We start from the raw sequence: 16,320 nt of genomic DNA on the forward strand, positions 1-16,320 counted from the left end.
GAAAAGAAAAAGTGATTCAGTGACGGTTAGCAGAAGAATAAAGTTTGAAAACCATCATCGCCGCTGTTCCAAGTGAAATTTGTGAACACATGAATGGTGGAATCTCAAGTACAAGTAAAGGTTACTTTACCTCTATTTGGTACTGTCCGACTGCTACTGAATACTGTGTCCAGTTCTCGTGTTCACAAATCGACAAGGATGTAGATAAATCAGTGATGGTTTAGGAAGAAGCCAGGAAAATGTTTAAAACATGTTTTATTGTGATAAACTATAGGTTGAGTTCCTTTAGTCTAACAAAGAGAAGATTATGGGATCACTTGATTAAAGATTATAAAAGAGGAACAAACATTTAACAATGGGCTCTTCAATCTAACAGAGAAAGGTATAACATGACCCAATGGCTGGAGGTCGAAGCCTGGCAAATTCAAAATGGAAAAAATGAAGACATTTTTTAACAGTGCAAGCAATTAACTATTGGAACTATATAACCAAGCATTGTGGTGGAATCTCCATTACTGACAATTTTAAAATCAAGATTGGATTTTTTTTTAAAGATATGCTCTAGGACAGGGGTCGGCAACCTCTTCAAACCAAAGAGCCAAACTACATCAAAATTCAGAACAAGTGCAAAGAGCCAGTATAAGAACGCCCATTTGCATGACTGAAAATACATAACTTAATACAGGCAGTCCCCGACTTACGCGGATCCGACTTACGGCGGATCTGCACTTACGAACGGGGCTTTCTCGCCCCAGAGGTCGAGGTGGCGAATTGCTACCTGCGAGCTCCGGGGCGAGAAAACCCCGTTCGTAAGCTGCTCCGGTGCCCCTGGCCCCTGGCCAGAGCAAAGCCTCAGAGGCGCGGGAACCCGCCGCGGCTGCGGCTTCAGTCCCGGTGCCTGTGGTCTGCTGGGGACGGTCCCCAGCAGACCACAGGCACCGGGACTGAAGCCGCAGCCGCGGCGGGTTCCCGCGCCTCTGAGGCTTTGCCAGAGCAAAGCCTCAGAAGCGCGGCACCCCGCTACCGCTGCGGCTCTGCTCCCCGTGTCCCTGGTCTGCTGGGGGGGGCGCAGCTAGTGTGCCCCCCCCCCCAGCAGACCAGGCTTTTGTTTTGGACCCTGGGGCAGAGCAGCTGGGGCGCTGCCGATTGGTCCTGCAGCGCCGCTCTGGGCACTACTGGACCAACCCGGCAGCACCCCAGCTGCTCTGTCCCAGGTCCTGATTCAGCTGCTGCTGGTCAGTTTCAGAAGTGGCTGAATCAGGACGCCTGGGGCAGAGCAGCTGGGGTGCTGCTGGGTTGGTCCAGTAGCGCTGAGGAGCGGTGCTACTGGAGCAACCCAGCAGCACCCCAGCTGCTCTGCCCCAGGCGTCCCCAAGTCAGCCGCTGCTGAAACTGACCAGCGCTGACTACAGGAAGCCTGAGGCAGAGTTGCTCTGCCCCAGGCTTCCTGGAATCAGCCGCTGATCAGTTTCAGCAGCAGCTGACTTGGGGAAGCTTGGGGTTCTTAAGTTGAATCTGTATGTAAGTCAGAACTGGCGGTCAGTTTCAGCAGCGGCTGAATCTGGACGCCAGTTCAGACTTACATACAGATTCAACTTAAGAACAAACCTACAGTCCCTATCTTGTATGTAACCCGGGGACTGCCTGTATTATTGATAACTGATATGATGATTAATAGCATGAATGAAACATTGTACTCACAGACTTTCCTTAACAGGACTTCCGCTGCTGCATCTTTTCATACATTTCTTTGGCATTCACATCATAACCAGTCAAATTCAAGTTCATGCATGCATTCAAGCTACATGAGTAATTATGCGGTTTTAAAATGTCTAATTTTTCATTTTAATTTAAAAAGTTGCATGTATTTTGGGAATGACAAAAGAGCCTTATCTGGTTCCATATTGAGTCATACTTGGCTTGAGAGCCCTAAGTTGCAGACCCCTGTTCAAGGAATTATTTTGGGGAAGTTCTATGGCCTGTGGTATACAGGAAATTAAACTAGAGCACTGGTTTTCAAACTATGGGTTGTGACTGGGTTGTGGAATGTCAAGCACCAGGTCTCATTGCTGCAGGGTGATCAAGTGTACAGTCGGGGTACGAAGGCAGGCTACTTGGCTGTCCTGGCACTGCTGATTGTGCTGCAACCCAGAAGCAGCTGGTAGCTGGCAGCAAGCCCAGACTTTAGATATGTGTGGGGGGAAGGCAGGAGAAAGTGGGGTGCAGAATGCACAGGGCTCCACGCTCTGCCCCAAGCACTAGCTCTGCACTCCCATTGCCTGGGAACCTGCTGTTGGCTGGTTCTGCCGTGCAGCATGGTCTGCATTCCCAGGAGAGGCAGGAAACCTGCCTTAGACCCCCGCTGCACCGCTGACCAGGAGCCACTTATGGCAAGCCCCTTCTGCCCCAGCTCTGGACCCCCCATCAAATCTGGAGTTTCCTCCCGCACCTCACAGTTCTTATCTTCAACCCCACGCCGGAGCCCACATCCAATCAAATTATGTTGGGTCGTGGGCATCAACAATTTTCTTCAACTAGGTCATGAGAAAAAAAAGTTAGAAAATCACTGAACTAGAGGATCACAATTGCCTTTTCTGGCCTTCCCAGCCATGAATTTATAAGTTTGGTAAAATTTTTTTAAAAAAACTAGCCAATAATTCACTAATATAAAAACCAGCAAACTGAAACCACAGTTAAGTTGGGACATTAACTGCTTCTCTACAATAAAATTCTTTTTTGTGTGATTAGCTGACAGATGCCACATAGAACATCCTAATGAAACATCATTATAAATAGAGATGAAATAGATTAACATCTGGTGTCCGCAATTGATGAAATCTAATATTAGTTTTCAGAAAAAATAAATGTGGTCTTTTAGCAAAAATATGAATAATTTTAGACAAATTACACTGACACACTAAACCGTGCACAAATATTTTAGAAATCATAATTGCTAATTTCACTCTGCATCACTTAAGATCCACTTTGAAGGGCAGAAGGAGGTGTATAGAGTTTTATGAGGATCCTTTACATGGGACAAACCTTAGTTCTTATAAGCATATAATTGTAGACTCAAATTTAATCTGCTTTCAGTGGTTCAATTAAGCCCTTTTAATTCATACTGTTAACATAAGCTGTGTTATTTTATAATGATTAGCACAGCAAAATTCCATTATAGGAATTTAGCTAATTAGCTAAAAATCTATACAGAAGGTACTCCATCTGATCCATTAATACCTAAGATCTGCCTTGTTTCTGGTCTAGTTCATCACACTTTTCTCATGTAGTCACTACTCGTCATTATTTGAAATGTTTGTTGCAGCACATGCAAATGACAACCAAGTCAGGACCCCCTCCGTTGGCTCTGTACAGAAGTGGAAGCCACTATTTTAGTTGAACTTTCTGCAACCTAAAAATTAACATACACCTTGTCACCCCGTTTTCATCTTCAAACAATTCAGGTTCATTTTTTCTTTTCAACTGTTACTAAAACAAACATTAATAAAACAAAATAAGCCCCATTTTGCTACACGATAGTTAAAATTTCAGCATATACTTTATTGGGTATATACAGCACCACTACTGTGAGATTCACAGTTACATACCTTAATATTAGGGACGTAAAATCTAAGGATGTTTGATAGTGTGTAATTGAAGAGTCATGGAACCGCATCTAATGTTAGCGGTTACATGATTATTATATAGTCCCCGGGAGCGAAGCTGGCAGCCAGTGCACTCTGGCCCCATTCCTGGGGAGACCCCGCCCACCCCACACTGCTGCCTCTCTATTACAGGCAGCAGCATGGGGTGGCAGGCAGGAGCTGGTCCACAAGAGAAGCCAGTTTAAAAAACGGTTTCCTATGCAGACAGAGTTTGTAAGTCATTTCATATTTTGCTAGTTTTGAAACAGAATACTATTTATTGAAAAGGCTGAGAGATTTCTTCAATTTCAGTTTCAAAAATTGTTCTTAGTTTCATTTTTTCCCTTTAACCCCATTTCACAATCCCACTACAATGATCTCTTTTCTTATCCTCTCCCCTTTCTTCCATTTTGCCACTAAAAGGGGAAGGGGAAAAATAAGAGAACGGGGGAGAGGGTAGAATTAAGCATTACCAAAGGCTAATTATTTTTCCAGTTCAGTTGAAAGCCAGAAAACGTGGGGGGGGGGGGGACCCATATTGTCTATGATAATTTCCCATCACAAAAAGACCATTTTCAATCAAAACGTTTTTCACTCAAAAATATTGACGAGTCCTCATCTTTAAATTCTATTACTTAAAATGGTTTCAGTACTGTTAGCTGCACACATTGCACTGCAAGGCAAGCTGCATTCTAGTCTATATAACGTGACACCAACAAATTATCAACTAAGATTCAGTTATGGAAACTTTATTATTGTTATGACAGAAAGAGCTAAAACATGACCAAAAATAGACTCTGTAAACTGAGCAAATTGACTCAACTGTAAAGAACACATAAACTCAAGTCATTCTTTAAGCATAACAAGTCATTTTCTAAGATTTCATCAGTTACGTGCAATTTGTTAAAAGCAAGTCAGATCTTAATCTTTTAGTTTTAATAATTATGATTAATAGTAAGAAAATTATTTTTTCCATCTTATTTTTAACACAAGTTTTTCTCTCTAAAACTTTATTCAATGGAATGGGAATAGTAATACCTCTTGTAGCTACTGCTTATGTTTCTCTGGCTACCAAATCAACAAAACAACAGTGTGTTTCTCATCATTTGCTGAATAAAAGTGGTACTTGAAAGCTTTTATCAAAATATATTGTACTTGCCATTTATAACTCTTTTGCACTGCAACATCTTTATGTCAATCAGCTCCTAAGAATGAAGAGCAGAAATATACCAATGAATTTAAAAAATAAGAATAAACTAGTTAGTTTACCAGAGTAAAATTAGTTAATTTTGCCTTTTATGGGAGATAGTATATTTCGGCTCTAGAGAAACAGCACAGGAGGAATTAAGGAAAATTAAAGAAACATTGTAAAATACAATAGTTTATGATCACAGTTAAATTTCATAATCTTACAAACAGAAATGCTGTAACAGTAGATTAAACCAATGACCCATCTAATCAACTATCCTATGGTCAATCTTGAGCTGCAGGCAAAAAGTGACCAGACACCTATAGCCAGGAGACTAATCTTACTGTTAAAGCCTGGTCTACACTAGGAGCTTAGATCAAACTTAGCCATATTAGGCCGATTTTCTAAACTATGAGTCCACACAACACAAATCCTATTCTGCCAACTTTAAGCGCTATTAATTTCGGTACTTCTGCTTTTCACGAGGTGCATGGTCAACTTTAGGGTAGTGCAGATTCAGCGCTATGAAAGTCTTGGCCTCTGGGAGGTATCCCACACTGCCCTGATGTGACTGCTCTGGCCAGGTCTTTCAATTCTGCTGTTCTCCAGGTGCACAGGAAAAGCCCCAGGAAAATTTGAATTTCATTTCTTGTTTGGCAACCAGACTTCAGAGCAGATGACACCTCAGCAGCAAACCTGCCCATGAATACCCAGGGCTGCAAACGAGCTCCAGCATGGAGAGTGTAGGACATCCTAAACCAGACTGCTGTGTAGTAAGAGGAATCTGTTCAGGCAGAAGTATGACAAGCAAAAAAATGGTGATACTGATGCCAAGACTGCACAGGGCATGATGGAAAAAGGATACATCAGGCTATCAAAGGATGAGTCAGCAATGCCATATGAAAATGAACAGGGTGTGACAAACTGTGGCGAAATCTACTCGCCAGCCCCACACTGCACATGCGCTAGACCCATTCTGCCGGTGAACGGGTTGACCAGCTGAAACGTACTCGCCACGGGCAAGTAGATTCACTCATTTGTCGAGCTCTGAAAATGAAGTAGCACAGGCAGGTGTACCAAAAGCAAAGGAGGCAAATGAATGGTCTGAGTTGGTGCTGCAAACATGCTTGCTTGTATGAGCAGCTACATGGGATTCTAGGGACAGACGTGACCAATTTCCCAACCCAGTCCATGGACTAGGGATGTTAAGAAACAAGTAATCAGCTAATCATAGAGGAGATAGAATTTCTATCGACTTCATGACTAGTCAACAGGGGGAGCTACTCCCTGCTGTGGCTCTGCAGTTTAAATATAGTAAGAGTCAGGTGCATAGGCAGTCCAGCTCTTACTACATTAAAATTGCAGAGCCACAGCGGGGATTGCTCCTGGACCCAGCATGAGCCAGTCCTGAGTGGGGCTGGCTCACTCCCAGCTTGCGCTGGGTCCAGCAGCCCCTGTCCATGGCCAGCCCTGAGGACAGAAAAATGTGCTGGGCAAGCCCAGCAAGGGGCAGCCTACAGATGAGTTTTGTTTGGGACAAGGCTTCCATCACATCTCAATTAACCACCCCCTCCTCCCGCCTTCCCGTCTGGGCCCTGGTAGCTTGGGGAAACTTCAGCAAGGGATAGAGAATAAGACGGAGAATATCTTTTTGCCCTTATATAAATCCATGGTACGTCCACATATGGAATACTGTGTTCAGATGTGGTCTCCTCATCTCAAAAAAAGATATACTGGCATTAGAAAAGGTTCAGAGAAGGGCAACTAAAATGATTAGGGGTTTGGAACGGGTCCTGTCATGGCTCCTTCCCCACTCTGGCATGATAAATGCAGAAGTGGGGGCCAGCAAGTGTACCTCAAAGCCTTATCTACCAGGCTTTGGTATAAAACTTCCCCCAAAATCTTAAAAACCTAGATTTTGAGAATAAAACTTCCGATGCCACCACCCAAATATTAATAACGAGACTAGGGAAAAGATCATTTGGGAAATCTCATCCCTATTATAAAAATCAGGACACACAAGTAACCAATGTCAGGTTAATAAAAAGAAAAGCGAAAACATTTATTATTACAACAATAGTCCTGTTGCAAGCATAAGGATCAGATGGAAAGGTAACAAAATATACTCATGAAGGAGTTATACCATGGGCTAGAACTTAGTTAAAAAGAAAAGCCAAACATCTCTTAAGCAGTGCCAGATATCAGATCCCATACCCAATCCTTAAAACAATAAAGCCTAACGAAACTACCTAAACTTTACCCTACTTACAGAAAGTGAAGAATTGTTTCTGAGAGAGAGAGAGACATGCTTGTCCCTCCCTGTAGCTGCAGAGGACTCACCCAGAGACAAAAGGAGAAAGAAAGAAGCCCAAATTCATTTGTCCCAGTTTGAAAGTCCCACCTACATTCCTATTGGTCACTCCACCTGGCTAGGTGTAGTTAACCCCTTAATCTTCAGGCTACTGGTTAACCCTCATAATCATGACAGGTCCCATATGAGGAGAGATTAAAGAGACTGGGACTTTTCAGCTTGGAAAAGAGGAGCCTAAGGGGGGATATGATAGAGGTCTATAAAATCATGAGGGGTGTGGAGAAAGTGAATAAGGAAAAGCTATTTACTTGCTCCCATAATATAAGAACTAGGGGCCACCAAATGAAACTAATGGGCAGCAAGTTTAAAACAAATAAAAGGAAGTTCTCCTTCACACAGTGCATAGTCAATCTGTGGAACTCCTTGCCTAAGGAGGTTGTGAAGGCTAGGGCTATAACAGGGTTAAAAGAGAACTAGATAAATTCATGGAGGTTAATGGCTATTAGCCAGTATGGGTAAGGAATGGTGTCCCTAGCCTCTGTTGGTCAGAGGGTGGAGATGGATGGCAGGAGAGAGATTGCTCGATGATCACCTGTTCGATTCACTCCCTCTGGGACACCTGGAATTGGCCACTGTTGGCAGGACCTTTGGTCTGACCCAGTATGGCCATTCTTATGTTCTTATGGGAGGATGGACAGACAGCGGAGGCTGGGCTGCATGAGCCCTGTTCTGACCCTTCAGGTTGCGGCGCTCCTGGGCTGAGCCACACAGCGCCCGCCCAGGACAAAGCCCTGGTGCCGGGCAAGCTCCAGTCCTTGCCCACGAGCCCAGTGGGCTACTGCCACTGCTGTGCAGGGTTTGACACCCAGCCTGGGCTCACTCCAGCCGAGCACTGAGCCCAGCCACATTGACAGCTGAGCCGCCCCCAGAACAGCTGGCTCGTCCCAGGTCCTTGCAAGGCGGGTGGGGGAAGGGATGCAAGTAGAATAGTTGAGTACTCGATTTACTACCCGATAAGCTTAGGCTTATTGCAGTTGTCTCCAACCTTTTTATGCCCAAGATCAGAACAAGCCAAGATTTACCATCCCATCCTTCCCCCCATGACCCCACCCCTTCCTTGAAGTCCCGCCCTCTCTGTTCTTCTCCTCTCCATCACTTCCTATCCCCAGCCCTTATACACTCTCAGGGTACAGGTACATTGCCACTTTTTTTTCGATTCTTCTGTAGAAAGAGGTTTTTCCAACATTTGGCCTGTTTAGACTGGACCAAATGTCAGAAAAAAACCCTTCTTTCAGAAGCCCCCTTATTCCTTGTGGAACAGGAAATACAGGGGTTACTGAAAGAGCATGTTTGCTCTCCTGATAAAAAAAGGGGAAGAACAAACATGTCCCTCCACTCAGGGCATACCCCGGGTAAAGGAAAAACTGTTATCCAGTAAGTATCAACTGGTAAGGGTGATGCTTATTGGGTAACTGGTTATCCACTCACATCCCTATTCTGGACCATCCTATGTTGATGTCAGTGAAATGGCCCTTGTGATCCATCAGTACCTGCAACACCATTGAGAAGTATCCCTTCCAGTTTACCAAGATAGATGGAATGTATATTCCTATCACCCCACCAAAATTAGGGAACTCCATTGTGGCAAAACTCTCCACTATGTCCTGTATGTTTCCCAGAGTCACTACCCTTCATAGCAGAAGAGTATTGATTGCCTTGGCAACCTGGATCACAGCAGTGACTGGCAGCTATCTGCAATTGCAAGCTTCCACAGAGCTACTGCCACTCACTTCTGAATTGTCAAAGTGGGTCTCAGTCTGGTATTGCTGCACTTCAGGATGGGAGAAAGCAATTCACAAATTTCCATGGAAGTGGCCTTACATATGCCTTACAAACATCTATTAATAGCCTCCTCATATTCTTCATCTCTCTGGTGGGCCCTGGATAGACTCTGGACATACTGCAGAATAAAGCATGAAATGTTTGCTATAACTGTCATGGCACTTTGCTACTCAACAGGGCCCATATTTGCCCTGCTATGACATTGCATGGCCAGGCAGGGGGAAAAGGGTACAAAAAGACAGGGGTGGGGAAGGAGATGAGCACATTATGGAATGCTGACAACATGTACCCAGAACCACCAGCTGCACTGTTTTGGCCCCGTCGCACACTGGGAGTCTCTTTCCTTTCTTGTATGAGGCATGAAAGCCTTCCAAATACTGCAGCATGGCGGATGGGCTTCCCCCAAGCACAGGGATGGGCAAAATACAGCCTGCAGGCCAGATTCAGGCCACGACTGTGCAGTGTCCGAGTGGAAACTCTGGGAATACTCCGTTCCTTTCATGCTTATATGCTGCTCAAAGCAGCCAGCTGTAGGGGCCATGTGCTTCTCTGAGCATTGCAAGCCCAGAGGGAGGTGGAGGGGGGTTGCGTGTGCCTCTGCTCCCAGCATAATCTCGCAGCTCCAATTAGCCAGCAACTTCCTGGGCCATGTTTGTGGTACTTGCAGCGCTCAGAAGGCACCTTCCAGGGCTCACAATGCTCAGACAAACACATCATCTCCACAGCCACCACTCTGAGTGATGTGCAGGGGCATGGAAGGCACTGGGCTGCTGGCTGGGAGCGGCCCAGGTAAGTGCGTCCCAACCAGAACTTGCACTTTATACTAGGGATGTATGCGAGCAGTCAAGTCAACTACTTAACTACTTGCATCTCCCCACTTGCTACCTCTGTATCAGAAGCAGCAAGGGGTTGGGAAGCAGAAGCCGGTGGGAAGCCAGCTTAAAACCTGGCTCCTCACAACACCGTCTCCACGGTGCCGCCTGCCCTCCTCCCACACTGGAGCAGCTGCCCCTGCCCCGTGCAGGGTGGGCGGGGCAGGGGTGGCTGCTCCACATCCAGCAGAGCAGACCCTATCTGCATCTTCCGGGGCTGTCCACGAACAGGAGCCGCTTCAGCAGCAGCCCCTGTCCTTGGGGGATTCCAGCTCCCCATTGGGACCCCCTGTGGACAGTGGCTGCTGGACCTGGCACAAGCTGGGACTGAGCAAGAACAGCTTGTGCTGGTCTGGGATCCATCCCCACTGCAATTCTGCAGTTTAAATGTAGTAGGAGCCAGGCTGCCTGCCTGCCCGCCCGGCTTATTCTATATTTAAACTGCAGAGCTGCAACAAGTGGTAACTCCGAGCATTCCTCCCTTATCGACTAATTGAGTAGTCAACAGAAATTCTATCAACTGCACGATTAGCTATTTACTTGCGTCTTAACATCCCTACTTTACAACCTCCCACTCCCCAATCTTCTGCTCCCCCGTGATAGGTCATACCCCATACCCTCTGCACCCCCGCCCCTGCATCCATCCCTTTCCTGGACCCTGCACCCAAATCCCACCAAACTTCTTCACCCAAACTTCCTCCCAGAACTCACCTCCTGCACCCCAACCTCCTAATCTGAGCTCCCTTCTGTACCCAACCTCCATCTCAGACCCCACACTTCCTCCATTAATATCACTGCAGATTGTGATCCTTGATCATTTACCAAATCCTTGGGTAGAGGTAGGCAATGATTTTTATGAGGGGCCGGCCATTCCAAGCACCCAAGACATGAGTCATGGGGGTTGCTCTTTGGCATAGGCTTTCAGCAAGGACTGCAAACCTGAAAGCCCAAGGTTTGCAGCCCCACAGCCCCAAGCAGTTGACAGGCCAGAAATGATTTCAGTTACCAACCAGAACGGGGCAGGGCAAGATGTGGCCCAGGGGACGGATCCAACCTGCCTAACACTTGGATTTGGCCCCAGGACTGTATCTGGTTGCTTTGTATTTATATTCTGCTCCCTGTGCCACCAAATTTCCAGGAGGTGGCTCAAGCAGCAAGATCCCATGGCTCGTGGCTTCCAACTGCAGTGCTACCTTGCCAGGGGCTGGAGCTGTGAGCCCTTTAAATAACTGCAGCAACCTTTGGCGGCTGCCAGGCAACGTGGTAGCAGCGGACCCGCGAACTGGGAGCCCTTTGATATGTTTTTAATTCAAAGCCTTCAGCTCCAAACAACTGGGGGAGGGGTTAGTCCCCAGGTCCCACCCCTTCCACCCTAGACCATGCCCCTTCTGAGGTGGAGCTGGCCTGTGAGCAGGTACCAAAATTCACTAAGTGGTCCCTGTGCAAAAATTATTGCCCACCTATGAACTAGAACTGCTGACAACAACTATTAATGCTATTACTGTAATACTAAAAGTATTACAACTAACACTATTAAAACTAAGGGAGCACTTGCAAACAAGTGAATGTTATTCCAATGCCACCACAGATGGTAAGAAGAAACTAAAGGAGGGCTGGGTCAGAAAGGTCATATATAGAGTGCCATAAGGGTGTCACTCTAGGGGGCTCCTCAGCCCATCTGATGAGGGCTGCTAAGGGAAAAAGTTTCCATCGTCCTTGCATGCACACTTGATTGGAATCGATCTGAACAAGCACTCAAAAAATAAAAGTCTACATATGAAAGTTAGTTGACCATACAGTAACAAGATTAATCCCTTTAACATCTATGAGGATATGCCTACTGAGAAACCAATATTTTTCATGTTGTCATCACATGGTAAGAAAACAGAGCCTCCCCATCGCCTTAGCCTTCATACCTCACAGTACACAATATCAGCACCAAAATCCAAAGCCAAAAGACGCATGGGTAATGTTCCAACCCGCACCATGGGAGCCAAAATGTTCTTGCCTCCAAAACAGAGTGCTGGAATGTTCACAGTCATTCCTTTTGTGGTATACTCTGAAACAAAACGCAAAACAAATGAGAGAAACATTTTCTCTACCAAGGGACATGTAGAATCAAAATTTCCTTCCCCCACAACCAATGAAATTCATGGGCTTTTTTAAAATCTACCATTTATTACTAAAATAAGTTGTCAGGTTGCTTTTTCATTCTGATAGAAAATGGATTTGGTTAATGGACGAATCCCACATTTTCTCAGATTATTTTATAAGGAATAAGGGTAATTTCAAAAGAAGGGGTTTCTTTTAACACCACCGCATCTTGACAGCATTTCTTTTTCTGAAATAGGGTATTTCAAAATAGCGCCTGGACGCGATTATGCAAATGAAGCATGGGAAATTCAAATCCACGCTTCATTTGCAATTTCGCTCCGCTGCATTTGCATTCCTCTCAAAAGAGGACTGCAGCGTAGACAGACCGATAGAGTCCATATGGGTGCACATGACAAAATTCATTCTGCACATGGCCAATCTGTGGTGGGGATGGGCGAGGGGTTAGGAGTGTGGGAGGGAGCTCAGGGCAGGGGGCAGGGGACTTCCATGATAGATTGCACCCTCAGCAAGTTTGCAGATGACACTAAGCTAGGGGGAGAGGTAGATACGCTTAAGGGCAGAGATAGGGTCCAGAGTGACTTAGACAAATTGGAGGATTGGGCCACTAGAAATCTCATGAGATTCAACAAAGACAAGTGTAGAGTCCTGCACTTGGGACGGAAGAATCCCAAGCATAGTTACAGGCTGGGGACCAACCAGTTAAGTAGTAGTTCTGCAGAAAAGGACCTGGGGGTTACAGTGGATGAGAAGCTAGATATGAGTCAACAGTGTGCCCTTGTAGCCAAGAAGGCTAATGGCATATTAGGATGCATTAAGAGGAGCATTGCCAGCAGATCCAGAGATGTCATTATTCCCCTTTATTCGGCTTTGGTGAGGCCACATCTGGAGTACTGTGTCCAGTTCTGGGCCCCCCACTACAAAAAGGATGCGGACGCATTGGAGAGGGTCCAGCGGAGGGCAACCAAAATGATTAGGGGTCTGGAGCATATGACCTACGAGGAGAGGCTGAGGGATTTGGGTTTGTTTCGTCTGCAGAAGTGAAGAGTGAGGGGGGACTTGATAGCAGCCTTCAACTTCCTGAAGGGAGGTTCCAAAGAGGATGGAGAGAGGCTGTTCTCAGTAGTGACAGATGGCAGAACAAGGAGCAATGGTCTCAAGTTGTGGTGGGAGAGGTCCAGATTGGATATTAGGAAAAACTATTTTACTAGGAGGGTAGTGAAGCATTGGAATGGGTTACCTAGGGAAGTAGTGGAGTCTCCATCCCTAGAGGTGTTTAAGTCTCGGCTTGACAAAGCCCTGGCCGGGTTGATTTAGATGGGATTGGTCCTGCCTAGAGCGGAGGGCTGGACTTGACGACCTTCTGAGGTCTCTTCCAGTTCTATGATTCTATGATAAGGGGATGGTTGGATGAAATAACATGATCTTGGTAACTAATTGACCATTCATTATAGGGAGCTTTCTGGGTGTCTGGCTGGTGAGTCTTGCCCACATGCTCAGGGTTTAGCTGATCGCCATATTTGGGGTCAGGAAGGAATTTTCCTCCAGGGTAGATTGGCAGAGGCCCTGGAGGTTTTTCGCCTTCCTCTGTAGCATGGGGCACAGATCACAGCTGGAGGACTCTCTGCATGTTGGGGCCTTCAAAGTATTTGAATGCTTCAATATCTGAGACATAGGTGAGAGGATTATTCTAAGAGGGGTGGGTGAGATTCTGTGGCCTGCACTGTGCAGGGGGTCAGACTAGATGATCATAATGGTCCCTTCTGACCTTAAAGTCTATGAGTCTATGGGGTGGTGGTGCAGGGTCTGGCAGAAGTCAGGGTACAAGAGGGGGCTCGGGGTTGGGATACGGGGTCTAAAAGGGGGACTGAGGCAGCTCCCGTTTGGTGGTGGTGGGGAACGGGTGGCCCCCTGCTGCCCCGTGCTCCCCTAGGAGTCCTGGCCAGCGGGAGCCGCGGGGTCAGCGCTTCCCGGCGCTCTGAGGGAGGCTCCCGCCGGGCGGAGGAGACAGGGCAGCGCTAGAAAGCCCCGGGCGGGGCGGGCCCAGAGCACAGGGACGTTCCAGGCGGGCCAGCGCCGATCCCAGCAGGGAGCCCCCCACGGGGCGTAGTAGGCAGCGGCGCAGCCCAGCGGGAGCCCTGGGGCAGAGGGAAGGCCCCGGAGCGGACTCGGTCCCCGCGGGACAGCCCGGGGGTGGGGCGGAAGGATCCCTGGGCGGCTGAGGAGAAGGGGCGCGGCCCAGGGAGCAGTAGCGACCGTGGAGAACCGGCCCGCGCAGGGATCCTCAGGCTGGAGCCCTCCGGCTAACCGCCCGCTCACCTGCCAACGGCACCTCGCGCAACTCCTGCGGCAGCCACCTAGGCCGGCTCGGCTCCCAATGCGCATGCGCCCCGCCCCGCACTCGTAGCACACGTCATCGGAGGGCGCCTCTTTTCCTTTCCCCCACGTGGCCGCCGCGCTGCCGGGATGGCGCTGCGCAAGGCCGGGGCGCTGGTGCTGGGCTCCCGCCGGGCCGCCGCCGAGCCGCTCCTCCTGCTGCGCTGGGTGCAGGGCCCGGCGGGCGGTGGCGGGCAGCCCCCGGAGAACGTGGTGCGGATCCCCCGGGCCTTGCAGCTGCGGCTGGCTGGGAAGCCGCCCAGGCGGGGCCGCGGGGTGCCGGTGGTGCCGGCCCGGGCGGGGCAGTTGTTGCTGCGGAGCCGGCGGCCGCAGCTAAGCCAGCCTCGCTGCCTGACAGTGGGGCGCTGGGAGCGGCCGCTCCTGGTCTCGGCGGGCTGGAAACACCGGCGCTCGTGCGGGGATTACTTCCAGCTGGAGCGCTCCCACAGCCAGGCACCGGCCCTGCAGCCTTCCCTGGCCGACCGCGGGGATGACTCCTTCCAGGCGCTTGGGCTGGAGCCGGCACTGGTGTCGGCCTTGCAGGCCCTCTCCATCAGCCAGCCCACGGTCGTGCAGCGCCGCTCCATCCCTGCCCTGCTGCGCGGGGGCAATGCGCTGTGCGCTGCCGAGACGGGTAGCGGCAAGACTCTGGCCTACCTGCTCCCCCTATTCCAGAAACTTCTGGCCCGGCCTTCACTGGGCCCATCGTGGCCACCCTCCCCTCGTAGCCTAGTGCTGCTGCCTTCCCGGGAGCTGGCGGAGCAGGTGCGCACAGTGGCCGCATCTCTGGGCCATCCGCTGGGATTACGGGTGCGGGAGATTGGTGGCGGCCGGGGCATGGCCAGTGTGAAAAACCAGCTCCGTTCCGATCCTGATGCTGATTTGCTGGTGGCCACGCCTGGGGCTCTTTGCAAAGCACTGCGAAAGAGGATGGTGAAACTGGAGAAGCTATGCTGTCTGGTGCTGGATGAGGCTGACACCTTGCTGGATGTCACTTTCTTGGATCTCGTGGAGGAAGTGCTTATGCAAGCCCCTATTGCCCACAGTCCCAAAGAGGTGGCTGGCCAGTGGGACACCAAAACCCAGCTAGTGATCGTTGGGGCAACCTTCCCTGATGGGCTAGGACAGCTGCTGAGCAAGTTCACCGACCTAGGCCGCTTCCTCACCCTCACCAGCAAGAACTTGCACCACCTCCTTCCCCATGTCCAGCAGAAGTTCATCCGCATCAAAGGCAGCGACAAGGTGTCTGAGTTACTTCAGCTCATCAAAAACCCTGGTCCGTCTAGTGGAGCCATTCTCGTCTTTTGCAACAGTGCTAGCACAGTCAATTGGTTAGGCTACATCCTAGATGACCACAAAATCAAGCACCTGAGGCTACAGGGACAAATGCCTGCAGCGATGAGAGCAGGAATTTTCACTACCTTCCAGAAGGGAGAAAGGAATGTCCTTATCTGCACTGACTTAGCCTCCCGTGGACTGGATACCAGCCATGTGGAGCTAATAGTCAACTATGACTTCCCTTCTACATTACAGGACTATCTCCATCGTGTGGGGCGAGTTGGGCGTGTGGGGAGCAAGGTGCCTGGGACAGTAGTTAGTTTTGTAACCTATCGTTGGGATGTTGATCTGGTGCGGAAGATAGAGACTGCAGCCCGGAGAAGGACTAGTCTCCCTGGAATGAAGTCTGCCATTAAGGAGCCTTTGCCTGAAACAGACCTGACTCAGGCTGACAAACAATGAAATTGTAAAGCCCAAATTGGATTTAGGGTGCCTTCTATTGAAAGCCAAGTCTGCTAAACTTAATTTTGTGAGTCAGAATGGGCAAAGAAACAACATAACGAGAGTGTTCCTGCTTGGTTAGTTACTGGCAGGTGCACACATGCATATCCGGATGAACTAATACTTCATGGTTTTCTAAATCTCAATAGATGTAATAAAATCCACAACTAATAAATAAGTTTCCCTTTTGTTTAGTAA

General features: G+C 48.5%; 2 protein-coding genes across 7 annotated transcripts in view; one reads left to right on the plus strand and one right to left on the minus strand.

Moving 5' to 3' along the window:
* Positions 1 to 14,363, minus strand: part of DUS2 (dihydrouridine synthase 2) — a 79,722-nt gene extending 65,359 nt beyond the window's left edge. For 5 of the 6 annotated variants that reach the window (XR_012906751.2, XR_012906752.2, XM_075940317.2 and 2 more), the window contains exons 1-3: positions 14,287 to 14,359; positions 11,772 to 11,914; positions 4,801 to 4,846 (exon numbers count right to left, since the gene is read on the minus strand). Coding sequence is in view for 4 of the 6 variants with exons in the window: in XM_075940317.2 (XP_075796432.1) it covers positions 4,801 to 4,846; positions 11,772 to 11,897 (172 nt within the window). In the remaining 2 variants the exon portion in view is untranslated. Of the gene's footprint in view, positions 1 to 4,800; positions 4,847 to 11,771; positions 11,915 to 14,286 lie in introns of all 6 variants that reach the window. The other variant, XM_075940318.2, reaches the window with a different exon arrangement.
* DDX28 (DEAD-box helicase 28) lies at positions 14,354 to 16,320 on the plus strand. The gene has a single exon (XM_006117646.3). The coding sequence runs from the start codon at positions 14,434 to 14,436 to the stop codon at positions 16,081 to 16,083; it is 1,650 nt and encodes a 549-aa protein (XP_006117708.3). The 5' UTR covers positions 14,354 to 14,433; the 3' UTR covers positions 16,084 to 16,320.

Source organism: Pelodiscus sinensis, chromosome 12 (assembly GCF_052426305.1).
Source record: "Pelodiscus sinensis isolate ZL-2025 chromosome 12, ASM5242630v1, whole genome shotgun sequence".
NCBI classification, from domain to species: Eukaryota; Metazoa; Chordata; order Testudines; family Trionychidae; genus Pelodiscus; species Pelodiscus sinensis.